The sequence below is a fragment of the Strongylocentrotus purpuratus genome, unplaced genomic scaffold (assembly GCF_000002235.5).
Source record: "Strongylocentrotus purpuratus isolate Spur 01 unplaced genomic scaffold, Spur_5.0 spur5_scaffold_4, whole genome shotgun sequence".
In the NCBI taxonomy this organism is placed as follows: Eukaryota; Metazoa; Echinodermata; class Echinoidea; order Camarodonta; family Strongylocentrotidae; genus Strongylocentrotus; species Strongylocentrotus purpuratus.
This window is the reverse complement of record NW_022145610.1, coordinates 2,061,375-2,088,816: the sequence shown is the minus strand read 5'-3', so window position 1 is coordinate 2,088,816 and position 27,442 is coordinate 2,061,375. Positions and strand designations below refer to the sequence as shown.

Sequence of the window (27,442 nt, the reverse complement as noted above, 5' to 3'; positions counted from 1 at the left end):
CAATAATACATGTACAGAGGTGAAAGTGTTGAAAGACATTTTCAAATGTGTGTTGTATACACTCCTTCAATTGTGTTGTAAGCTGTGTTTAGACAGGGTTCTACAACCGGACTTTGATCGAGTTGTAAAGTTTGAGATATCACGCTTTTGTTTTAGTTTGTTTTACCTGACTAAGAAAGCATGTGTATGCTTGACATTTATCAACCAGGGGATCAACGGCTTTAAATCCTTTCTGAGGGACTTGGTAATGAGGATTAATGCCTTACCAAAGGGCGCTAGCGCATCGACCTGGATTCGAGACCACTACTCTACCACTGAGCCATCGCGCTTCCTTTTTATCACGATGGATGAGAGCATTAGAGTATATTTTTGAAGGCTTTTAAAAAAAAGAATATTTGATACCTCAAAATGTTGAAATATTAAACATTAAAGACAGTATACTTATTCAACATTTTTTTTTAAATACAAAATTCACCTTTACTGTCCTTGAAATAAAAATTGCATCATGCCACTTTGTGGTGGTTTTATGATGCACAGTCACGTTTATAATAACTGCACATTAAAAGGCACGTTCAGATATTGCTCAGCAAAGCCACTGTGTTTTTATGGTGACATAAAGTGCAATACGCATCACATTTCTGTATCTTATAACACAAGATGCAAAGGAATTTTGTTGCTCCCAGTTGCCATTCATTCACACGTTACAAAAAGATGTGGTTTTCTTGCAGCGATTTTACGCATCAAATCTGAACAAGCCTTAAAGCCCGTCTGCACTAGTTTGGCCAGGAGGGATTAGACCTCCCTGCAAGGTCACTGACAGGGGGTTTATCTCATCAAATCAGCTCTCAATTGACATAAGAAAAAGAGGATCATCGGGGACCAACAGGTACCGCTTAGGCATTGTATGCTATATAGAGGGCGCAAGTAGCTAGAAGTAGTGCAGTGGGGCTTCAAATGATGTTTACCTATGCATGAGCCGTTCCTAGCCTTCTCAAAGCCTTGTTGACAGACCGTTATACAGCGATAACGACCTTGTTGATTGATGCAGTCCTGATTGATCTGACATGGGTTATGTTCCTCACATTCATTCACATCTAAATAAATTCAGACAGAGAAAAGAAATATTGGTCATATCTCTACTTCATTTTTATCACAAGGGGTTGTTTCACAAAACTTGTCATCAGTGACAAATGGCAGTTTTTGTTATAAGCTAGTGAAATCCTTGCTTCTGATTGGTTATCAGTAGATTTGTCACTGATTTTTGTCATATGTCATTGAAAAAAAGCTTTGTGAAACATCTTCTGATTACATAAAAAGAAAGAATCTTGATTGATAATACATTTAAATGTCATTTGAATAAACTTGACTCCATCTTACTCAAATGACAGAATGAATAACCAAGGGAGACCGCTTGACTTCACAATTATTATTCTACATCCCCTACTATCCCCCATCCTGTTCTCTCCATCTCACTCAAATGAAAACAAAAATGAAAAGCGTATTCTTACCTTCGCATTGATAATTTCCCCTAAGACAATTTCTACAGCAACACTGGTAGCTCAATCCCGACTATAGCCTGAATTCACCCCCCCCCCCAACCCTCTTCTCTCCATTCCACTCAAATGACTGAATAATAAAAGGATGATTCTTACCTTCACATTGATTCTTTCCCCTAAGACGGTATCCCTTATTGCAGTAACACTGGTAGCTTCCTTGAGTATTGCTGCATTGGTGGGAGCAGATGTTGGGAGACTCCTGGCATTCATTGATATCTGAAAGCGCATTATGGAGAAGGCTATTACCATGGCAACCTGGATTTCCGTATCTTCCTACGCTCATTACTCAGCCCCTATACTTTTCCTACCAAAATCGTTTGGCTCATGTCATTTATTTGTATTCTTGAACATTCAGTGTAAGTTTTGTTGGATTCTATGAAAATCTATTTTCTATCATTACCAAAACTCAAGCTTATCCTTAAGATTTAAAAAAAAAAAAAAAAAAAAAAAAATCGAAAATATTCATCTGATTCACTGGTAGTCATAATCGTCAACCAAGGACAATACACTATCTCCTTTTATACCCAAACTAATGTTGACTTACCGCCACAGCTTGTGGTGCCTGGTATCCTGCGTGTTCCCCGAGTGCAATGCTGCACACATCGGAAAGACCCTTCGGTATTCTGGCATTCTTCACTAGACGGACAGTTTCCATTGTTGTACCGACACTCATCGATGTCTACAGCAACAAGAAAAAGTGAAGAGTTAGTAACGGAGAGGTAGAGTCCACCAATTTCAGTCACATGTTACATTTGCAGTTTCAAGGTGACAAAAGAACATTTAAATATCAGACGCAGGAATTATGAACCTCTCAACAAAAATAGCAAACAGAACATTTTCCTCCTCCTGCCCTGAGCCCTGAGCAAAAACCACTGTTAACTTGTGAAGACACCAATGACTTTTAGAAAGGCCCCCGTGATTGTGTAACAGTAGGTGAAATATTTTGTAATTGCATGGTGGTATAGGTAATTTTCACCATAATTACTGATAAAAGTTTCTCTGCAGAGGTTATTGCCTTATCATTTAACTTTCCAAACAGTGGTTTGTATGTACATGTACCCTCAGTTACATTCCATCAATCTTTTCACATCTACTGTAATACATTCTTATTCTTACCGTCACAGGTGCGTTCATTGAATCTGTTGAGTCTGAAACCAGTGGGACAGGCACAGACGTGACCGCCGTAATAGTTCTGGCAGAAATGGGAACATGTATTCCTCTGCAGGCACTCATTAATATCTGCACAAATAAAAAGTTTTGCAAGCTTTGTCAAAATTGATGAGCAACAAGTTAAAATATATCTTTTATTTTTATAAGAACAGCCCATCTGTCATTGCCCTTCAAAGTTTTGTTGAAGATGCACTTGTTTTCAGAAACCTTTTAATATTTTTTGGTAAGGAGGAATTCAATTATTGTTTTTGTTTTTGTTGTTGTTGTTATTATCATTATTATTATTATAATCATCATGAGTATTATTGCTTCTACTACTACTTCTATTATTATTTTAATAATTATTTATTTTTATTCAGTTATTCATTATAATCCTTTTATTCATTGATTTCTGCATCCTTTGTACTGTAATATACTGATCCCTGCCCTAATGGAGATACCGGCTGGGAAGATCTCTTTCATGAAAAGTCACAAGCAATGGCAAAACTTCTTTTTTTACGAGGGTATTCAAAATAAGCTTAACATAGACAATGATTGGACACAATGATTCAGACAATGGTGATGTTACCTCTGCAGTATGGTCCAGATGGATCTAGCAAGAATCCTGAAGGACATCTATTTCGTGGTTCACCTGTAACAAAAAAACAAGAAAAACATTCAAGAGTATTTCACATGCTAAGCTTTTTTTTTTATTAGTTGCAAACATGAATAGTATCACTTAACAGTTTATGAAATTGCAACAGCAGCCTCTCACTGAGAATTTTGACAGGCCAATCAAGTGGTTCACTGCATCTCAGAATAAATAAATGACGAAAAATCAGGCGATAGAAAAGAACAAACTATTACGGTACCAAAGACAAAGGTTTTGCTTCTTCATAATGCAAATATTCCTCCATCAATCTTTTTATCAGTCAACTTTTACAAGCCGACAAGTACTGACCTCTAGTAAAGTAGACGCGTATGGTGTAGGTCAGCGACCCATCAACAGGATTGTATTCCACTGTAGCGCCCTCTGTGTTGAGAGTCTGCACAAGGTAGGGCATCTGGCTGCCTGCATCATCATAGAGAATGGTATGGTTCCAGGCATATAGGAGAGCCGTTCCATCAATAGTGACATGACGCGATGACTTGCCGTAGATCTCCCCTGGTCCTGTTTGGATGTAGTCTTCTCGGTAGTTGCGTGTGATGACCTGATCCTCTGGGAAGATCTCGGGCGTGTCTCCGGTCAGGAGGATGGTCAACTGCAAGACTCCATTTTCATCTACTCCTAGTGAATGCATTCCCATGGTCAGCTCCTCGCCTGTGAAAACCATGCAAGAAAGGGTTCTCTGCTATTATGACATGATATATTATGACATGATACACTTTAATTCTGTGCAGTGGAATCTGGATATATTAAAAAGATGGAGCTCTCCCTACATGATCACATACTGTTTGAGCAGCTTGAATACCTCTTAAGGCTTGTTAAGATATGACGAAATGAATGGCAACAATTACAGCTTACATTATCATAAAAAGTTGCCATGGTTTCGCCTCGTCACATCTGAATAATAATAATAATAATCTTTTAGTCCACTCCAAATTTTATTAAACCGAAAATGGAATGAATGAGGCTTTTAGGTGAATAAAATTTGTTTTGAGTAGCAGTTCAGGCATGCTTTGTAGGGATAAGGAAGTGAGGTGGGTATCATATGTGTACTTCAATAAATATCTGTTTCATTATCATTATCAAATAGATAATATAATAATTACTATTAACATTTACATGAATTTTAAACCATCACATTACAATATCATGGCTCTGTCTTATAAAAAGTTGTGATTGATTCAAATTAATCGCAACTCCTTTCTTATTAGTACATAGTTGCGATTAATCTCAAGTTGCAATTGATTAGAATCAATCTCAACTTTTTATAACACAGGGCCCAGATAATCCACTTAACCTGCTCAATAGTATGCCTGAGATATAATTCAAGCTATCTGTAGAAACTGCATGTATTTCTTTCGAAATCAAATCGTTTTCAAAGAGTTAGATCGGACAAGATCTACCTCACTGTTTATATACTGATCCCTGCCGTAATGGAAATACCAGCTGGGATGGTGTGTTTCATGATCTGACCTGAAAGACTGTTTATCAGGTTTTCAGACCACCTAGAATCATAGGTTAAACCCAGAAGATACAGACCATCACCTGAAGGCATGGTGAAGGCACAATTACTGTACAAACTTTCCCAATAAGAATATCAACATGAATGATCACTAAACTCATTTCAGAGCCAGAAGGGTGTTAACTCTGTGTTGAAGGATACGAGTTGATGCCCTTCTGGTTCCAAACAGATGATATGAGCATTAAAGCAGTGTCTTGCTTGATTTACCTGACCAGAAGCGGACTTGAGTCTGTCTCTCAAAGTTTCCTTCTGTAACAGAGAAGCCATTAGCCGTGTTGTCACGCTCATACGCACTGGTCCAGTAGACAGGAGATATCAAGGAGATCAGCATACGCATCACGTTACCTGGATGGTGAAGATAGGTGTTACAATATTGTTTATGAGATATAAGAAAAGAAACACTTATAATGTTTATATTAAAAGAGAGCAGCATACAGCCTCAATGGTAATTAATTACTCTCTTGCACTACACATGAGCTGTGTAATCTATTCTTTTGTTTGTGACACCTCAATGCTACTAAAACGATATTGAAACATGGTCGCAGCGGTGGGATATTCAAACAATAAGAAGGAAATAAAGGCTATTAAACCCAAACTGCTCATGAAAGCTTCTGCATACATAACCCATACACTCATGTACTCACTCATTCATTCATTTTCATTGGTCCAATGTACGTTCAAACATTGAAAATTGTTTTGCCCACATTTATAGACAGGCTCAAGTAGTTAACATTGTATTTACATTACAAAAACAATAACAATTGATTATGTGACATACATGATTAATGAATAATAATTTTGTTTAAAGGGAAAGTTGAGTTCTATTGCTGAGGGCGCTACACAAAATAATTTTTTGGTGAGATAATGAAAAACTGAGTGTCAAATTTGAAAAAACACAATATTCAAATGACAAAATCATCTTTGTTTGATCAAAATCGTCTCAGAGACGGGTGGAATATAACAATTTCTAATACTTGTGTACCACCACAAGTATTAGATATTTTGAAAAATTTGAAAAAAACCCTGTTTATGTCCTATTTCAGCCAATGCCGATGTTGGCTTTTTTGTTTGCATTTTCGTGTTGCTTATATTTATTACCCACAATTAGCCGGCTCATGTATTGTTATTTTTAATTAAATAATTAATTAACGGTCACCATGTTTTTTTTTAAGTAGAGCTGAATTGGTATGATCATATTGGCTAAATTTCACCTTCATTTACCTTCATAGCAATTTTAGGTTCTAAAAGGGCACTATAAATGTCATAGATAAGAATAAGAGCAATAACCATGCACTTTGAAGGCATTTGCGGTCTGAAAACAGAACTCAACTATCCTTTTAAGTCTTGGTTAATAAACAATATATAATCAAACAATACAGATTACAATACAGGTCACAGGTTACAATAAATTAAACCAGTATTTATTTCTTTTCTAAGCACTGAAATATATATATGCCAACATATAGATGTAAATACCACTTCCCAATTAATAACACTTTCTCTGTTTTTCTTGAGCTACAGAAGCTCAATTACATCAAACACTCATTAAAGTTTCACAAATCTAGTACAGATGTAGCTTCTGTGTTCATCCAGTATAATTCATACTTCTTCCATGATAGCACGTCTTCTTAAATACAGTGTACAATTACATTTGAATAATAAAATTATTCTGATCAATCAAATTGAGCCATGATAGGCCTGTATAGAATAACGCTATTTCTGATTAGGAATGTTGTTGATGACTTACCAATATCTTTAGGTACATTGTCCATACTGGCACTGACCATGGTGTAACCAGCATTGTCCACACTGATGTTGGCAAAGAGTTGACCATTCAATGTCTGACCATTGATGCTGCCTGTTACCATGGCAACGGCTGTCCTTGGACCAACTGGGAAAAAAAGAATTTTCAAAATCATGGTGATGAAAATACATTTATGTACCTTAACACTGGGTGATTAAGTGTTGGGTGAGTGGTTATTTCACTTTATAATGTTAGAAGTTGTAGATGGCACTATTAAAATTCTTTAAAATGCCTGCCCTTAAACAAGGCATTAGGTATCATTCTTTGACCTAATTATACTAAATGCAAAATCGGGGGTAGACAGAAATTGTTTGACATGCTTCCAGCAATATTACTGATCAGCTAAATCCATTGTAATTATGATATGTACTTGGCCAGCACCCATACTGTACATAACTACAATGTATATTCTTAGACACATCGTCAATACCGCAAGCTGTCTGTAAAAAGGCAATAGCAGCCATGACACCAAATACTTTGCAGTACTGCTATTATTGCAGGAAGTCATCGAATATTGCTTTAATGTCCATTCGCAAGACATTAATCTTCATTTACCACTCTCCATCCAGGTGTTGAATGTGTACTGGTAGAAGGAATTTCTTTGAATGCTGTGAGCACCGAAATAGGTAGCCTAGCAGAGCCGGTTTAATATTGGATCATCTCAATACGTGATGAATATGTACGCTATGAAATATCCAATATTATATTACTATTTCATCACTATATTACCATCATCATAATAACAAATAAACAATTTAGTTGAAGATTTTATATAGCAAAAGGAGGTACCTATACATGGAGGTGTATGACATGCTTGAATGAGCTCAGCTGCCCCTATACACGGCCTGCCACCATGGGCTGGAGCAGGGTTGGTACACTCTCGGGTTTTACGTCTACTACTCTCTCCACAGGTCTCTGAACATTCACTCCATGGTGACCAGGGTGTCCACTTGCCATCAACTGTCAGGAGAAAGAAGATAATTGTTAGGAAGTTCCAACATATGAAATACACATAAATATATATTTGTTTACATTATATAATCACCTGTTCTCATCAATATTGCGGTATGAGTACATACATTTACAACTATCAAAGGTACAACAAATAGCTTGTTCAGACTTGTAAAAATGTATATTAAACTTGCTTAAAGAATCATCGTATAGCAAAAGGAATGTACAGACTAGAAAGCAACTTTGTATATTAATAAATGTTTTATAAAGAAATAAAGAAACAATTTTTTTTGTACTATACAATGTGCAGACTAGAGCGGGATGTTGATTATTTTTTTAGCCGATTCGTTTAAACCTAAACTAAAAGCCAATTGAAACATTAATCCTAACCTATACAGTATGTTTGAACAAATAGAGTTAGGAGCAACTGTCACCGGACCTGAGCACCTATAGTGACTCTTCCTACCTTGGCATGGTTGTTGATTGCACGGTTCTGTATCAATGCTGTCACCTACACAGGGTCGACCTGTAGGGGATGGTGCTGGCTTGGTACAGGAGCGGAACCTTTGTCTTATTCCTCCACCGCACATAGCTGAACAGATACCCCATACGTCCCAGTCGGACCAATTACCATGTACTGGATTGAGGGAAAGAATGGAGTATAAAGTTTAGGTAATGTAAATGATGCAATAAAATGGTCAGTTGGAAAGGCGAATAAAAAGGTAGGATTTTTAACATTTTAGATGTGGTGTTGGGGGAAAATGCTGAAAACATCTTGGATAGAACATAGAACCAACCAATGAATTTGTTAGAAATCAGATCACAAACCACGCTACAATGTGTCAAAAGATTGATCTTAAAGTGCTTTAACCATATTTTTAGAAGGAATGAAGGTAGGATTGAAAAGATCATTAAGTAAGGATGCACTGAAGGTCAAAAGAGACTAGATGGACCAATGGCACAAGACAGTTAACAGACTCGTCTAAGCCTATTGCATGGCTCAAGACCGAACACTCTGGAGGACCATTTTCCACAGGGTCACACCGGATCATTCATGACTCATAAGACAACAACAAATATGTTTAGCTCTATTTTAAATGGACAAGATGCTTCTGAATAGATCCAAAACATTTAATGACCAATACTTTTTTTGAAAAATTTTAGCATTTTTTCACACTTTGCTTTGTAGGGCTTCACAAAATTACCCATTTCCTGTTTGATTAGCTTGATGACGACCCATTTAACAATGATATACATAAATCTTGTGCTGGAAACAGTGAAATAATCTTGAAGCCTTTGGTATATATCCCATGAAAATAACATGTGGCACAGAAAGATTATTTGTGTGACATATAAAGAGTTAATCTTATTTTTTGTATTGCCTTAAACTAAAAAATGTTACGCTAATGTAGACCAACAGCAAACTCTTACCTGGACACTGCTCTGCATTACACCGTATGGTCTGTTCACTCCTACCCTCACAAGGCTGTCCACCATGAAGTGGTCCAGTACAGGTCCTGGTCCTAGTCTGTTGTCCTCCACCACAGGACACTGTACATGTAGACCAGATACTCCATGATCCCCATACACCATCCACTATACAGACAGGGAGAAGGAATTAGATTCATGTTAAAGGTAAAGACCAGTTTTCGAAACGCCCCCCTCTCGAAAAATGAAATGGAAGCTCTTATTACCAATCATGTGAAAGAATATGTTTTGACTAATACATGATGATACAAACATATACATCTTCTGTGTACAGTGCTTGTAACTTTACCAAGACTGGACCAAATTTCTTATCATTTTGATGATTCCAGAACCTTGCAGTACACACCAATACTTATATGCTAGATGGTCAACCTTTTCTGATCGATTCCACAACGTTTTTTTCACAATGCAATCCCATGACCAGAACTGGTCTATACCTTTAAGATTTTGTTCAAACTCTTCTATCAGTTCACATCATTTACAAATCTGTGATGCTATTTCTAATTTAACTAAATGAGCCTAATTACATCAAAGTAATAATATGATAATAATAATAATAACGGTCTTGTTTACCTAGGGTAGCCTCATCAGCAATCATACACTGTCTTAAAAACAAAAAACCTGAGAAGTTCTCTTAAAAATCGAGCAAAGTAGTTATGGAACTAAAGCCGCTACCATAACTGCAGAACGAAAGGAGCTTAGCGCTTAGAGACTTTGGTGGTAAGCGCTTTACAAGTATTGTTTTTATTATTATTATTAAGGATAGTTGAACACACCTGGGCAAGGTCGAACGTTACAAGCTCTAGTCTCCCTGGATAGGCCGCTGCAGTCCCTGCCGCCGTACCTAGGCTCAGGGTTGTTACATATCCTCTCACGGATAGTATTGCCATTGCCGCAGGTTCGATCACATAGTTGCCATGACGACCAAGGTCCCCAGCCACCGTCCACTGTGAACAGGAAGAAAGAGTCCCAACACATGTAAAAATAGGCATGAACATACTCTTTGCAGAAAAGAAAAGCCTTTTTGCAAAAGAATTTCAATGAATTTTTTAACATTCTCCAATTCAACAACAGAAGCATATTATTTACATTGTGATCTAAAGCTCACATGGATATTCCACCAAGCACTACATGTACATGAAGGATATTGATGATATGTTCCTCTATTTTAAACAAAAACAAGACATTACTATCATGTACATTATTATCAATTTTTCACTGCAATCACAATTATCAACAACATACTCATCATGATAATCATATCACAAACATCATAATCATTATCAGCAGCGGCAATATCACCACCATCCTTATCACCGTTTCATTTCCATTATCATAATTATTATGGTCATCATCATCACCATTAATATTATCACAATGATCATCAACACCACCATCATCACCATCTTCATCATCATTTTCATTATATTCTTCATCATCATCATCACCGTCATCACCATCATCATCATCATCACCATTAAATTCTACCTTCTCCTTCTCTTCCTCCTCCTCCTCACTACCACCACCACCACCACCATCCCCATCCTCCCATCTTCATCATCATTTTCATTATATTCTTCATCATCATCACCATCATCATCATCATCATCACCATTATATTTTACCTCCTCCTTCTCTTCCTCACTACCACCGCAACCACCATCACCATCCTCCACACTGTCATCACCATCATCACCATCACCGTCACCATCACCATTACCATCACCATCACCATCACCATCGTCACCATCTCTCCATATTCATCCTCCTCACTGTCATCATCATCATCATCACCACCATCCTCCTCACCGTCATCCTCCTCATCATCATCATCATCATCACTAACCTGGGCATTCTCCTGCAAAGCATTCATCCTGCTGGACACCCTCGCCTTCGCAATCCCTTCCTCGATACTGAACCGGTGGGTTATCGCAGAATCGTCGCCTTACACGGACACCAAAGCCACAGGATACAGAGCATTCTTCAAATGGCTGCCATTCACCCCAGCGACCATGAACTGAAGAGAGAGGCAAGACAGAAAGATCAGGAATAAGATGGTGAACATTAATTAATGACCACAGGCTACAACTCCACATAAATTCAAGTCATGAAAATAGGTATTTCTATTTTTTTTAAGTGTCTGCATTCCCTGAGGATAAGAGTATGTATATTAAATCTTTTCTCTTTGATAAAACACAAAATGGAACAAATGTTTCATAACTATTGCCGGTTCATGAGAGAGAAGAAGATACTGTCTGTTTGGAACCACAAGAGCAATTGCTCTAAATTACATGATACAAGTTAACTCCCTTTTGGCTCCAAAAAGATGATATGAACGGTAGGTTCTGATCATGAGGACATTGTTTTTAAAGAATGTTCATATATTTTTTGATTATGAATCCTAACATTCAAGTAATCTACAACAAAATGAGACACAATAAGAAACATTAAAGTATACAAGTACAAAAGTTGCAAAATCTGAACTGCATTGATTAAAAGCAAGTCATGCAAATCAAGAAACGAATCGCAAATCATACATCAAACAATAATGATCAAATGGGAAATGTTTTGAGAGCAATAGGTGTATGACAAATGTGAATGACTGAATGAGTTATTGTAATGTCACCAAATTCAAATTTAAGTTTAGATGAAGTGAAAGAGGAATCGATTGGTTATATGAAAATATTGTATGTTGAATATCATTTTACATAAATCCTGTTTTATATTCAAAAGAGGAACCTATAATCTAATAATGGAAAAACATTTTGGTTTGGCAACCCAACACACTATCCAATTTAGATGAAACTTTTTTGTGATGATATAATACCTGGTAAAGGATACCATTTTCAAAATCTGGTCGATTTTTGAAAATATTGACTGTGTACCCACAATTTGGTCATGCACGATCATGCATGGTCAGAACTCCTTATCTTGTCATTAATATATTACTAATATACTTTCATTTTCATCTAATCACTTACCTCTGAACTCCATCCTCAAACACACACACACGCCCACACACATGCACACACCCACACAAGTTAGCCAGCACTTACTAGGGCAACTATCCATATGGCATGAGTTCTGTTCTACCTCTGGCCCTGTGCATTGCAGTCCATTGTGAGCTGGGGACGGACTGTCGCAGCGACGTGTGCGTATCCTCATGCCCCGCCCACATGTCTTACTGCACTGCCCCCACTCGGTCCATTCTGACCAGCCGCCATGCACTGTCAGACAGAAGCATCCCATCATGCAATGCAAATCAAGCAAGAAGCAACTTACAAATAAGGCCTAAAAAAAGACGTTGTATTGCCATTTGCGGCTGACTCAAAAATCTTGAAATCTACGGTCAGCTTTTCTTCTTTTACCGGTAAGTTTTTTTTTCAAACCCTTTTTTAGAAAAAAAATGTATTAAAGCATTCAAAACTGAAAAATATCAGTTAAAAAAATTGTTTAAAAAAAAAGATTTCCGACCGACCGACCGACCCATGTTTTGGCACGTAAAGGGCAATACAACATCTTTTTTTCTAGGCCTAACATGATTCTGAGTTTCTCAAGTCAACAGATAAAACTTTTGCTTTGGGACTATCAAAGGAGTCCTTCAAATTTTGGTCTCAAATGACAAGCAGATTTGATGGGTTCCAGAGGCTTCTGGTTTAATAAATTAATGAGTAAAGAAGAATAATTGTGAATCTTGGGCTTTTCTCATGTTTAGACATCACATGATTTATTCAAAGCATAAATGAATAAGTTTGCTAATAATGGTGAACTTTATATGCCAAGGATGTTTTCTAAAAATGCATAATATTATGTATTATTCTTGTCCACTTTTTTAATGTTTTTTTTTTTTCTCTTTTGTCTAAGACTTGAGATACTCTGAACCGATATGAGAGAAAATATTAAAGTGAATCTAGAAATTGAAAAAGCACAGTTGAAAAAGCCAGATGATCCATGGCAGAGTTTTTCTGGAATAATTCTCAACTACTTAAAGGTAATACAAAGTTTTGGTATGGGGTCATGAATTTGGTTCAAATGAACACATTCGAAGCATATGCGATCCTACAATATTCAGTGATCGTTGTCGTGGTTGAAATCGAGTCTAAAGTTATGAAATTGTAAATAATAACTATTTATGTCGTATAGTTCCCTTTCAAGGTCAAGATATTAATTAAGCTATAAAACAATATTTCTTGACTAAAATCGACCGATTAGCTATTCCCGTTTGAAAATTATATATTACAACTGCATATTCTGAGATTTTCATGGTCGCAGCTACCGTTGTACGGCCATAGGCGCTATTTGAAATTTATCAAAATATACCGGGAGCACTGGTAAATTTTTATATTCAATTTTTCTCAAAAGCAGAAGTGTTTTAGGGGCTAAATTTTTTAGTGCTTATAATAAATCCACAAGGGCATCCAAATATATCAAAATTGTAAAGAATCACAATCCACCCAATTTTCAAAATTTACCAAAACTTTGTATTACCTTCAAGATTTTCTTTTTTAAAATGAAAAATCCATAGTTGCTAACTACTAATCGAACACCTTATCTTCTCTATAACCAGCCCCCCTCCCCCTTATTCAAATAATACCTTTTCTTTTTATCATATATTTCAATATGAAGATGATTTGCTTTTGTTTTTAACCATTAAATGGTGCAAATGTGAATTATAAAATTAATGGAAAAAAAACATATTATCTCTGATTGACATAACAGCGCCTATAAATACTTGAGTAGGGGTTTCAATATAACTTCAATAGAGTTTCAATCCTGCTAATTTAAATACAAACACTCCAAAATAATTTGAACATTTTTGAAGGCAGAATACCTGGGTCATGCAAATAATTGCAACTATCTTTCAGATTTAGTTTGAAACATATAACAGTTGAAACAATAACAGCAAACAATAGCAATTTAACTTTTAAGACATTAAAACAAAAACACATTTACGACTAATACAGAGAGCACATTTGATATCAAACAAGTACTTCATTAACCAACGCAAGAAAACGAACAGTACAAAACGCTCAGACACAAATAGTAATGAAAGAAAAAAGAAAGGGATAGAAATATTCATTATCAAAGAAAAAATCATTAAATTCTTTTTAAAAAACTGCCAAGTAAAATCTTTTAGAAATTCTATATCTCTTTTTAACAAAATATGATTATAAACAAAACATAAAACTTAGAGGAAAATTGAAAGTATGCTCATTAAATTTTACAACTCTTTATATCTGTTAATAGAAAATGTGATAATTACTGATCATTTGCCATGGATATGATGTGCAGAAATTACTGTGAGTAAATATAAATCAAAAATGAAAAATGAAAAAATCACACAAATCATAAAAAGACAGACAAAGGAGAGGAGTGCAAAAACTTATGTCTGAAAAAGAAAACGAAAACAGAAAGTACAAGTAAACAAATAATAAAGACATGCGTGTTACAAATGGTATGTGAAATGCCCCATATGAAACTAATCGTACATATATCTAAAACCTTTGATACCCAGTCAGCTTTTACCATGCCCTACACTCCTGAAAGGTATGCACAATTAATATTACAAAGACAACACAACATAAACATTTCCTTTTTTAAAGAACTGTTGGAAATAGTTGTGGAGCTTTGGAATACGAAAATTACTTATATTTTTTTCATTCAGATTTTTAAAATTGATAGAATACACTTGCTGAATGTATTTCCTCTATTCTAATTTTATGAACTGATTATCTTCACTTCTTGATTTTTTGTTTTTTCACAGGAGTTACAAATTCATGACAGTGACAAAGACAGAATCACAAAACCGAATACCAACTCTAATTATCTAAAAGTAAACAGAGTAACAACAGTTTGGTAACATAAATACCTTATTAAAATTTGCCATTTGCACACTGATGAATGCAATGAAAATGAAAGGAGAGAACATAGGACAATAATATACTGAAACTTTCATGTTCTCTATGAATGTGGTATGTGCTTATATTTGTGTCTTTTAATCTTTTTATAAAGATTATTCATTATTTTCAATTGCAGTCTGAATATTCCAGGAACCAACTAAGTGATGCCAGAAACAATACATCTACAGTAAGTACATAATCTAATATACTACTAAATCATTCACAAAACATATTTGCATATGCACAAGATGCAAATTCAAAGTCATGCATAATTCATGCTTCCTACCCCATGACTCATAACAAATATTTGTGAAAAACTAGCTTGTTATTACCTAAACGCACGATGCAAAGGTGTCAATAGTCTCTCATAATGAAAACACATGTCAATTTCAAAGTGATAGTTTCTTAGTCAAGCACTCACCCATGACGGTCAGATGGATGGTCATCACAGCTCGACCCATCTGATTTTCAGCCAGACACATGTAGGCACCACTATCGGTCAGCTGTGCAGCAACTATCTTGAGGGTATTGTTTGGGAGGATGGCCACACGCCCTACCGGTAACACCCTGAAGCCTTCCTTCTGCCATCTCATGGATGGTTCAGGCTCTCCCTGAGCTATGCAGTCCAGCAGGACATTCTCACCGTGGGATACTGTGGTGTTCTGTGGCTCCACCACAAACATAGGACGACCTGCAAACACAATCATTCAAGTCTCCTTTATATATGATGTGGCAAAAACGCAAAGTGTTTTTTAAGACGATGATGTAAAGTGTAATAATCTTCACATTTCTGTATCTTAGACCCCAGCGAATACATAAGGGAAGTCGTTCACATAGGCCAAAAAATAGACATCATTTGGATTAGAATGTAAAGAACAGATTAAATAGTGATCAACACAAAACAAAGGGAAAAGTATATATTGATTTTCACTAAAACAAGATCTCTTTGTATTGAGGTACAAATAACCCAAACATAATATAATTTTAGAATGGATATGACACTTTATTCATAGCCCATAATCCAATATGTAATTCTTATCTACAACTCTGCAAAAAAATTTTGTTATATTTACAAAATGTCTTGAGATTTGCTTACTTTGTATTTCAAGATGATAGCTGACTTCATCAAGGCCGTAGAGGTTAAGAGCTTGACATTTGTAGAAACCGGCATCAGATATCTAAAGAAAAAAAGGCAAAAAAAATTAATGAAAACAAAAATGACCAAGTCATACATCTTCAACAGAGAGGGAATACTAGCTAACAACATATTGGATGTGTGACAGAATATATTACCTTTTTTTAATTATCCAAAATTAGGTGTTGCCTTCCCCAAAAATGTGCTATCAAAGTTTATCTCTAAGATTATACACAAATGCTTAGGAACTGTAGAAACTATAACTGAAAGATATTTCCCCACAGAGAATTATATACAAACTTGCCATCCACAGAGCCTGTTAGTCACTCAACCCAGAGTGAATGCATTTATGTACCATTCATATTTTTTTCCTACTACCCAAATAAATAATATCCATTGAAACTAATTTTGACACAATTTATTTTCTTACAGTCAATATCGTTTGAATGGTCAAATATGAAGTAATTTCATCACTTTCTGATTACCACAAATAAGGCTTTTATAAACCAAGAGGGATACCAGGAACTATATGGGAGGGGAACATTAAGACATGAAGTGGAATGACACACCAAGAGTATACTAGGGTGGCAGAAAACAGAAATGTGTGAAAAAATGTTGCAATCGATCTCCAAGCCGGGAGAAGATACCTTGATAGTTAACCATTCAAGGAGTTATAATGAGACTTACAGCAGTGGGTGCTATAATGAGAGAACCATCAGAACTTTGTTGCATGGTATCAGTCAGGGCTACAGGCCGGTTGTTCTTGAGCCACGTGACCTCTGGTTTGGGGTCACCGTTGACTGCACAGTTCAACACCGCCCTCTCTCCTAGGGTCAGGGTAGTGTCTGATGGGATGCGGTGGATCCTGGGTGGCACTGCAGAAAGAGGGTATTAGAAGTTCATAATGATTACTTAGAATTAATCTGGCCTTACTTGGTAAGAGAACACAAATGCTTTTATATATCACTACCCACTTTAGATGCTTTAATAATAATAATATAATATAATAATATAGGTAATAATATAATAATAATACAATAATAATATTAACGCTTTATTTACCCAGGGTAGCCACTTAAGTTATGAAACTGCTCTTCCAGCGGGCCCTGCATTACATAATATGTTATTACCACCCTTCTCCAATCTTATATACTGAGTGCCTAGCTAGAAGGCAGAAAGTCTTATTGTTATAAGTCTTTGGTATGACTCGGACGGGGTTCGAACCAAGGACCTCCCATTCACGAGGCGGGCGCTCTAACGACTGAGCCACCATGCCCGGTATAATGGTATTCAAAGCATACAGGAATTGTCTTGCTAGAAGGGAGACATTTACAACTTGTAAATTACTCAATGTTCAATGTTAACACTACAGATAAAAGTTCTTGCTGAATGCCCTGTACTGATGAATCTCTGACGACCTTATACTCTAATTGTAGTACTGACAATATATACTGGAAAATCGTTTGGATATTTCCTCCTATTCTGGACGTGTGGGCGGTGGGTTTAGAAACACATCTCATTAGAAAGGAGGAAAAAAGATGAATACCTCTCAAAATATAATTCCAATCAGCTTCTCATTCTAAGGGTGGCAGCGGTGGGATGTAAATACACACTCCTGAACAATTGACATCTGGGGGGTGTTTCACAAAACTTGTCATCAGTGACAAATGACAGTTTTGTTATAAGCTACTGAAATCCTTGCTTCTGATTGGTTATCAGCAGACTTGTCACTGATTTTTGACATTTGTCATTGAAAAAAGGCTTTGTGAAACACTCCCCAGGATTTGCCTTCTATGCTCAGAATGTCAATGCACACCATACACAAACACAAAATTGATTGAACTACACATAAAAATGTGCATGGTTAAGTAAAAACTGACTCAGATGTAGTAACTCACCCCTGACACGTACTGCAGTGATGGCGGTCCTTACACCAAGAATATTTTCAGCTCGGCACATGTACGTTCCACTGTCACTCTTCTGTACATTCCCAATGGCAAGCACACTACGACCATCAAAAGTAGGTGGGTCTACATGATGAAAAATTCATATATGTACAGGTGTAAATGATAGTGATACAGACAAAGTAGGATGTTTATCCTGTCAATTAATACAAGCAATTATAAGTTGAAAAAAAAGTGAAAAGGGAAATTGTTGCAGAACTTATCTCCTTTGCAAGACATCAATCTAGATTTGCCACATACTCGACTCAGCTGAGGTACATGCAAATAGGATCCTGGTAGGAATCATTGAAGCACCAGGAGTGGTAAGTGTGCCAAATAAAAGCACCACACAAGAACCTACAAGTATTATTGTTATTAAATATGTTGAATAATATCAGGGTTATCATGTTTCTTACTTGGAATCATCTCAGTCCCATTGACCAGCCATGCAATATCAGGCATAGGGACACCAATAGCTTCACAAATCAGTTCCAGTCTGTTCCCAGCTGCTAGCTCTACATCATTTGGGAAGTGGGTGAATGTTGGAGCAACTGAAAATGAACACAATTAAAACAAATGGTCAGACAATCAGAATGCTCAATAAGTAATGGGTATTCTTTTCACTAATTTATATTAATTACTATTACCCGTATCAGACATCTGAGCTGGTCATTAACAAAACCGTATTGCCCTAGTTTTCACTAGCAGTGGGAATGGAGGGGTATATTCTTTGTATTTTCCTTGGTCTCCCTGCTCGTATAGACTTTGCGTGTAGAGACGAGTGAAAATATAGTCTTGTATTGACCGCGCCGTATTTTGACATTTTCATTGCGCATCTATTATGCGTACATGAACCTGCACACTTTTTGCACACTCTATTGTGACATAATAATCACATCAAAGACACACTGTTTGCAGTGTATCAAATATTTTGTCAAGCACAAATATGGATGCACAGTGCTGTTTTGACTAAGTTGTTTCAATTCTTTTCTTGTAAGAGAAAAATAGTTTCTTGTACAGTTACTGATGTCTTCCTTGCCTACCTTAAAACAAAATTAAGGGTTGTCGGTGGATCGAAGATGGCGCCTTTCTAGAAAATAACACACGAGCCTCTCTTTAGCAAAGTTTTGATCCAACAGGACTTTTGAAGGCCTTTTCAGCTCTGATTTTACTGCTCTTTGATTTAGTGTTTCCTAATGCCGGACAAGAGATTAAACTCCCCGTCCAAAAACGGTGGATCGATCGAGAAAAAGCAAAGAAAGTTGCCCGTTGATTGTCAGCGATCCAACGCCATGTCTCCGCCAGCCGGCCCCGGCAGCTCCCGGGTGAGTGACGCGGCCGCTGCAGCCCCTGTTTGGTTCATAGAATATGAAAGGCGTTTGGATTCAAAGTTTGATGACCTGCATAAGAGACTGGATTTTCATGAAGCTGCTTGTGAAGAAAAGTTCCAACATCTGGAAAAGGAATTGGCTGCAGCTTTTGATAAGATTGACGACCTTGAGAATAGATCTCGAAGAAACAATCTAATCTTTTTCAACTTCCCTGAAGGTGAGGAGCCTGATTCTGCCAGTGGATGCAGTGAGTTGATCTCATCTTTTTTGGCCTCTATTGACAAGAATCTTGAGCATGTTCAGATCGAGAGGGCTCACCGCACGCCGCCAGGTCCACCATCATCTCGTGGACATCCCCAGAATGGCAGCCAGTACAAGCTGAAGGATCGTCCAATTCATGTTTGCTTCAGTTCGTTTCAAGATCGAGTGAGGGTCCGGAAGGCATGTGTTGCTGCGTTCAAGGAAGGGTTCAAGTACAAAGAGAGATCAAAGTTGTTTGTTGCAGAGGATTTCAGTCATCGCGTTCAGGCTCGCCGTAAAGCTCTCCTGCCTGAGTTAAAGATGTTGCAGCAACAAGGAAAGCGAGCATTCTTTGTATACCCTGCGACAATTAAGTATGTCCAAGATCACCAGCTGAAGGTTCACAAGCCAGGTGTTTGAATTGCAACTGTAGTACACCATAAAAACACTGTGATTATCATAGTGGCTGTCTCGTACAAACCGTCTGACTTTCACAGAAAACTTTTATATTTTACAAGATAACATGCCTTGAACTTAACACGTTTTAACTTGCTGGACACCAGATTAGTTTAGTGATGTCGGTCTTTTTAAACATATTTTGTTCACTTAAACTTTTTTAGGAATTCTCGGGGTGCCCTGGAGGTGCCTTGTTTTTGGTTACCCACGATTCACCATTGGGGATAATAGTTTTTATTGTTCTTATCCTTGTTGGTACTGGTTCATTATGATTAATTATGAGGCTCTAAGGTTTTCTCATTCTTGCCTCATACCGTTGGCTGCCTTTCCAGTTTTTTTTTTGTTTTTGGTGGGTGTTTGTGCGTATGCTTTTTTCACTGAGTGTGTGGTGTGTGCCCTTTTCCCAGGGGTCCTTTATCATGAATCAAATTGTGTACATTTTTAGGATATTACTTGTTTTGTCAACTCACTGTTGCTACTCTAGGTTTTTACTGTTATATGATGTTACAGATTAATACTTTTAACTGCAGAGGTCTGCATGACAATTTTAAAAGAAAGAAAGTTTTTAATTTTTTAAGAGAATTTGGGTATGATATAATCTTTCTTCAGGAAACCCACTCTAGGATAGATGATGAGAAGCTGTGGCGTACTCAGTGGGGAGGGGAGGCAGTTTTTGGCAGCTATTGTTCCAATAGCCGAGGTGTGGCTATTTTGTTTAAAGCTTCTTTGAAAATATCAGTCTTATCTTTTCACCTGGATCCTGAGGGAAGATATATTATCCTCCATGTTAATGTTAATGATGTACACTTTATTCTTGTCAACTTATATGGTCCTAACAAAGACTCACCAGATTTTTTTGTTAATGTTTTTGCTAAGTTAGATGAAATAGGTAACTCTCATGTTATTTTAGCAGGAGATTTGAATATTGCGGTAGGCCCTTTAGATTATGAGGGTTCTAATGCAACCCACTCTAATGCTCGTGCCAAAATTGCTTTTAATATGTATGTAGAAGAACTAAGTCTTGTAGATGTATGGAGAAGAGATCATACTCATGATAAGATTTTTACACGCCATCAGAAAATTCCATTTGTTTCCTCCAGGTTAGACTATATTTTTATTTCTAGTGATTTGTTGAATTGCGTAAAGAAATCTAAAATTGTGACTGGTATTTGTTCTGATCATTGTATGGTAACACTAGCACTGTCACTAAATGATTCACCTCGGGGCAAGGGATACTGGAAACTGAACACTGCACATTTGAAACATTCAGAATTTTGCAATTTCATTAAAGACAAAATTAAGGAATTTAAGGAATTTCATGCTGAATGTGATCTAAATCCACATATTATTTGGGATGCATTCAAATGCACAATGGCTGGTCATTGTATGGAGTATTGCAGTAGAAAGAAAAAAGAAAAGAATTTGACTAAGAATAATTTACTAAAGAGTATATCCTTACTTAAAGAAAAAATTGGTTCATTGAAAAAGGATAATAGTTCAAATGGAGAACTGCAAGAATTATATAGCAAATTAGAAGTTGAAGAAGCACAGTTGAATGAACTTCTGGATACTGAAACTGCTGGCTCTATAGTAAGGTCTAGATTAAAGTGGGCTGAACACGGAGAAAAAAGCTCTAAATACTTCTGCAATTTAGAAAAACGGTCCTATGAAAGAAAAACTATACGCCAACTGAAGGCGAACAATGAGCAAATCATCACTGATCCTAAAAGAGTACTTCAGGAAATTCATTCGTTTTATAAAGCTTTATACTCTTCAGAGGTATCTCTTGAGGATAGGGACACTATCAAGGATTTTATCGCCCCTTTGAATATATCTACCTTATCAGATGATTCAATTTCTGCTCTAAACAGACCTTTAACCAAAAATGAACTTTGGACTACTTTAAAGAATATGGGAACAAATAAGAGTCCAGGACTAGATGGCCTTCCTTGTGAATTTTATTTAACCTTTTTCAATGATATCATAGATTTATTACTCCACTCTTATAATTATTCCTTTCAAGAAGGAATTTTATCACAATCTCAAAGAAGTGGAATAATCACGCTTCTTCCAAAAAAGGGTAAGGATCCATTGTTAGTGAAGAATTATCGCCCTATCTCTCTACTGAATTGTTGACTATAAATTATTAGCCAAAGTTATGAGCTCCCGTTTGAAGTCTTGTATAAATTCTTTGATACATACAGATCAACAAGGGTTTATGAAGGGACGCAACATTGGGGCCAATATTCGGGTTATAATTGATTTAATTGAATATACAGACTATATGAATGAGCCAGCTACAATTATTTTGTTAGATTTTGAGAAAGCGTTTGATAGAATAGAACATGATTATTTATTTTCAGTCTTGGACTATTTTAATTTTGGAGACAATTTTATAAGATGGATAAGGACTTTTTACAATGATAGAACTAGTTGTGTGTTAAACAATGGTTTTATGTCCAATCCGGTTGCAATTAAAAGAGGAATATTCCAGGGGTGCCCAATATCCCCTCTTTTATTTATACTAGCTATTGAAATTTTGGCTATTTCAGTACGACACAATCCGGGGATAAAGGGAATTTCAGTTGGCAACTTTGAACAGAAGATAAGTCTTTTTGCAGATGACACAACTTGTTTTTTGAATGGGGAAACAGTTTCCTTTAAACATTTATTTGAAACGTTGACTCAGTTTGCAAAATTTTCAGGTTGTCGCATTAATTTAAGTAAGTCAGATGCAATTCATATAGGAAAGCTGAAAGGCAGTACAGTTATTCCACAAGATGCATTAGGGTTGAATTGGAAATCAAAAATGTTTAAGGCTTTAGGAGTGGTTTTCTCATTGAACACAAAAATGCTTTACGAACTGAATTTTGTTCCCAGACTTGTCATTATAGAACAGATTTTAAATTGTTGGCGGCATAGAAGCCTATCCTTGTTGGGCAAAATTGCTGTTGTAAAGTCGCTTTTACTCCCCCAAATGTTATTTTTGTTTTCAGTATTATGTATTGACCTGCCAAACTCTTTCTTTAAAAGATTAAATGGTTTGCTTTTTAAATTCATTTGGAGCAATGGCAATGACAGAGTTAAGAGAGATATATTATGCAATGATTATGAAGAAGGGGGTCTAAGGATGATTAATCCTTTAGTTTTTGCACAAGCGCAGAAAGTTTTGTGGATGGCTAAACTATTAGACGATAAATATGAAAGTTGTTGGAAAACAATAGAAATATATATTCTTTCTACCTTTTGTGATGACCATCTTGCCCTTTTTAAGGCAGATGCCCCTGATTCGGTTTTAGCAAAACTTAAAAATTGCCAGTTAACAGCGTCTATTAAGACATGGTATTTATATAGGCAAGAGATGAAAAGAGAACTAGGTTTATGTCAGTTTCATTTACAAGATTTTATTTGGTGGAATAGAAATGTAAGATTGCAATATACAACACATTTTTTCTATCCAGTTTGGTATGAAAGGGGTATTCATTCCATTTTTCAATTACATAATGGTTTTGGTAATCCCAAAACATTTGAAGACCTCGTAATTGAGTTTGACATTCCTATTAGAGACCAAAAAAAATATGACTCCCTCATGAATGGCATATTTTTGGAGTGGTTTGATAATTCTCTTAATGTGGATGAGAATATATTTAATCAAATTTTTAAAGATCTATTAAGTCAAAAGAAAATGTCTAAGTATACATATAATATTTTGCTGAAGAAATATAGTTGTACTAATGCCAAAAGGGAGAGTAAATGGGAGGAACTATTTGGCCATCAACCCAAAGAGAAGGATTGGTCGATTATTCATACGAGTAACTTTTGTTGCACGATTGAGACTCAGTTAAGGAGTTTTTATTTCAAAATTTTCCATAATGCTATTGGTTTTAATGCATTTTTGTTCAAGATTGGGAGAAAGGAGTCTGCTAATTGTTATTTTTGTTCAGATTTTCCAGAAACTTTAGATCACTTGTTTTGTGACTGTAGGAGAGTTGTACCACTGTGGGAAAAATTGGTGGATAAGATTAACACTGGCACTGATCACAGTTATAATCTGACTTTGTCAAAATTTAATTTTTTGTTTGGGATACAGTCAAGGGACAAATACGCCTCTTGTATAAATTTTCTCTGTTTATGTTTAAAATATTATATTTACTCATGTAGGTTTCAGGGAAAAGAACTTATTTTCGAAGCATTTGTTTCAATGGTAAAGTTCAAACAAAAAATAGAATATAAAATTGCCCAAAAGAAAAATAAGTTACAAGTCCATTTTAAGAAATGGTCTATCAAGTTTAACTGAAATTTAGGAGTAGTCTTGCAAAGCTCTGTTGTCATTAACATCTTCATTGACTTTTTGAAATGTAAACTTGCCCTCTGGGAAAGTATGTGAGTGTGTGTGTGTGTGTGTGTGTGTGTGTGTATGTTTATGGGTGCATGAGTGCGTGCCTGTTTTGTAGTTTTAAGATGATATTATATTTTATATTGCTGCTTTTACTCTGTTAATTTTTCAAAAATAACAATAAAAACAGAAGAAAAAAAAGAAAAAAAAAAAAAAAAAAAAAAATTAAGGGTTGTCTAGGGAACTTTAATAATGCAATAATTGAACCTATTGCCTACCTTGCACTGTGAGGTAGAAATTTAGTCTGTTACTGCCAATTGAATTTGTAGCCACGCATGTATAGGTACCACTGTCACTTTCCTGGTGAAACAAAACAAGACACAACACACCTACATCAAACTACATCTTTGTCAATTGTAATTCTATGATTTTCAACAACAACAAAATTAATGGCATGCATTAGTTAATTTTGCAACAACAACATTCTTTGCATCTTGAAGTCATTGTCGATAACATTATATCAAATCAATTTTCAATTCGTATACATTTTCTTATTAACATACATGTATTTATGTATCATAATGAACATACCATATTAGACATCATGCAGTCTCAAAATATCACTCTACTTTAAAAAACAAAGATCAAGCATGTTCTTGGATTTGGTCTAAAAAAACGTTAAATTATCATCCAATCTAAATTGACATTTCATTTTTTTCATATCAGTGACTAATTTCCACTTTTTCTAGAGGAAGAGGTGTCCTAGTTGAGTAGTTTAAACACTTCACTGGAGATGTGAAGGTCATGGGTTCTGCATTTTATCTACATGGCTTCTCTTCATCCAGGTGTTAAATGGGGACCAGGTCATTGTAGTTTGCTCTGTATTGTGAGGATCTGTAAAATGGCGCCTGGCTGTAATGCTCCCCAGGGGGTGGAGAATGTGCACATACTGTATGTGCTTAAAGAAATTGTTGATGTTTCAAGCACTATGTAAACCCAGAATTTTTTATTATCATTATCATTGCATGGATGAGCTTGCTTTATACCTGTACTCTGTCAATGATGAGTTCATGGTTCTCAGTCATGGTGATTCTACCTGCAGGTTCAACCAGGATTCCATCCTTCCTCCAAGTGACCTCAGGGGGTGGATAGCCATCGGCTGGACAGGTCAAGACTGCTCGTCGATTCACACTGATGGTCATCTCAGACTGCTCACGAGGTGGTCTTGGAAGCCTTGGAACATCTATAAGAGGGAAAACCAGAAGAGGTTCAGGATGAGAACATAATGTACTGGGAATGAGAGAAGAAACAGCAGTCTGGCAGATGCCACATTCATTCACTCATCATTTATAAGTCTTGACTACTTACATAGCACTACAAGAATCCTCTCTGCTTGGGCGAGTCCAGCATCATTATGAGCCATCATTTATAAGCCATGATGCCATCGATGCTCCCACACTCCTCAGCTTCAAAACGACAACTATCCAACCTGGGTTTTTAAATGGGTCCCATAGGACCCCCTTAACCCTGCCACACAGGATCTTCATCACCCCGATGGCGAGGTGTGGCCTTCAAGGTATATTCAAGGTTTATTCAAGGTATATTCATGGCTACTTACCTAGCACTACAAGAATCCTCTCTGCTTGGGCGAATCCAGCATCATTTTGAGCCAGGCAAGTGTAAGCCCCACTATCCTCTGCCCTCACGACAGGTATCTTGAGGTTCCCATTAGCAAGCTTCAGACTCTGGGCTCCCAATTCTCGTCCATTGAACAGCCAGCGAATGTTTGGTTTGGGAATTCCACCAACACGGCATTCCAACTCGACAGAAGCGTCAACTCGGATCTCATATGTTTTGGTGGTCTCTGCGATCTGAGGTGGCTCTATGAATGGAAAAATAAATAACATTTGTTCCATCTCTTTCATACATATGCATCAATAACATTATATTTGTACAGGTACATATGGTATTTGTTTCTTGAAAGTGATTGTGATAATAAATAAGGAAATGGTCAAGCATCTTCCTGTGGATGGTTGTAAGTGTTGTCAAGTATGCAGTTCTTCCAATATGATCAATTAAACAGCTCCACCAAGGGTAGAAAGACTTTTACCCCTTTATTAACAATCTGGTATCAGTACACTCGACATAAAATCAGAGCAACCTGGCACCCAAATGGCATAAATTTTGGTTTAATTATTTCAAGTAACAAATCATAGAACTTTATTAACCCAATGCCTGCATAAAAACAAGGTAACTGTTGTATATGCCTATGGGAAGAAAAGAATTCAGAAGTCACTGGGTTAAGGAAACTCACCATGAACCTCAAGAATGACCTTGAAGACATCTGCTCCAGCTCCATTCTTAGCGATGCAGTCATAGCGTCCTGCATCTGAAGGCTGGGCATCATTGATCTGCAACATACCATCACTGATGATAAGGAATCCTTCCATGGGAGAAACCCTCTGACCATCCTTCTGCCACAGGATCTCTGGGGTGGGGACACCGGTGGCATCGCAGAAGAGGCGCACTGACTGACCGATTTGGGTGGTCACCCTGCCACGCCCTGGTGTGATGGTTGGTTGAACTAACACATCAAAGAAGAGAATGAAAACAGCTTGATATTCAGACTCATAATGACAAATCTATGTGTGTCGCAATGGTAAAGTGTGTTTTCCAAAAACAGAAACAAATTTCAAGGAATCAAGCTACACTGTAGGTATGTAGATAAATTCTGAAATAAATTCCTGCTTCTTAAAACCTACATTTTCAGCAATTTGTTTCATCTACACACTTGTTGTGTAATTTACTTATCTGTAAGCTTTTGTATATGAGATGACACTGTAACATTTATGTATAGGGAGTAAACTGACATTATTGATCAATACAAAAGACTGAAAACTAAAAATTGAATCTTCCAACAACTTGTTTCCCTTTTTCTGCTCATGTACGATATACAATTCAGAG

General features: G+C 36.5%; 1 protein-coding gene across 3 annotated transcripts in view; it reads right to left on the bottom strand.

The window, feature by feature from the left end:
* LOC574679 (hemicentin-1) overlaps positions 1-27,442 on the bottom strand; it is a 112,338-nt gene that overhangs the window by 6,999 nt on the left and 77,897 nt on the right. For 2 of the 3 annotated variants that reach the window (XR_004066343.1, XM_030997535.1), the window contains exons 40-62: positions 26,793-27,062; positions 26,097-26,360; positions 25,525-25,721; positions 24,757-24,838; positions 18,532-18,666; positions 18,071-18,202; positions 16,860-17,047; positions 16,134-16,215; positions 15,459-15,728; positions 12,194-12,364; positions 10,984-11,154; positions 9,914-10,084; positions 9,081-9,245; positions 8,116-8,286; positions 7,488-7,658; positions 6,642-6,785; positions 5,102-5,239; positions 3,667-4,026; positions 3,295-3,357; positions 2,673-2,795; positions 2,101-2,235; positions 1,653-1,772; positions 966-1,094 (exon numbers count right to left, since the gene is read on the bottom strand). Coding sequence is in view for 2 of the 3 variants with exons in the window: in XM_030997535.1 (XP_030853395.1) it covers positions 966-1,094; positions 1,653-1,772; positions 2,101-2,235; positions 2,673-2,795; positions 3,295-3,357; positions 3,667-4,026; positions 5,102-5,239; positions 6,642-6,785; positions 7,488-7,658; positions 8,116-8,286; positions 9,081-9,245; positions 9,914-10,084; positions 10,984-11,154; positions 12,194-12,364; positions 15,459-15,728; positions 16,134-16,215; positions 16,860-17,047; positions 18,071-18,202; positions 18,532-18,666; positions 24,757-24,838; positions 25,525-25,721; positions 26,097-26,360; positions 26,793-27,062 (3,852 nt within the window). In the remaining variant the exon portion in view is untranslated. The remainder of the gene's footprint in view (positions 1-965; positions 1,095-1,652; positions 1,773-2,100; positions 2,236-2,672; positions 2,796-3,294; positions 3,358-3,666; positions 4,027-5,101; positions 5,240-6,641; positions 6,786-7,487; positions 7,659-8,115; positions 8,287-9,080; positions 9,246-9,913; positions 10,085-10,983; positions 11,155-12,193; positions 12,365-15,458; positions 15,729-16,133; positions 16,216-16,859; positions 17,048-18,070; positions 18,203-18,531; positions 18,667-24,756; positions 24,839-25,524; positions 25,722-26,096; positions 26,361-26,792; positions 27,063-27,442) is intronic. The other variant, XM_030997536.1, reaches the window with a different exon arrangement.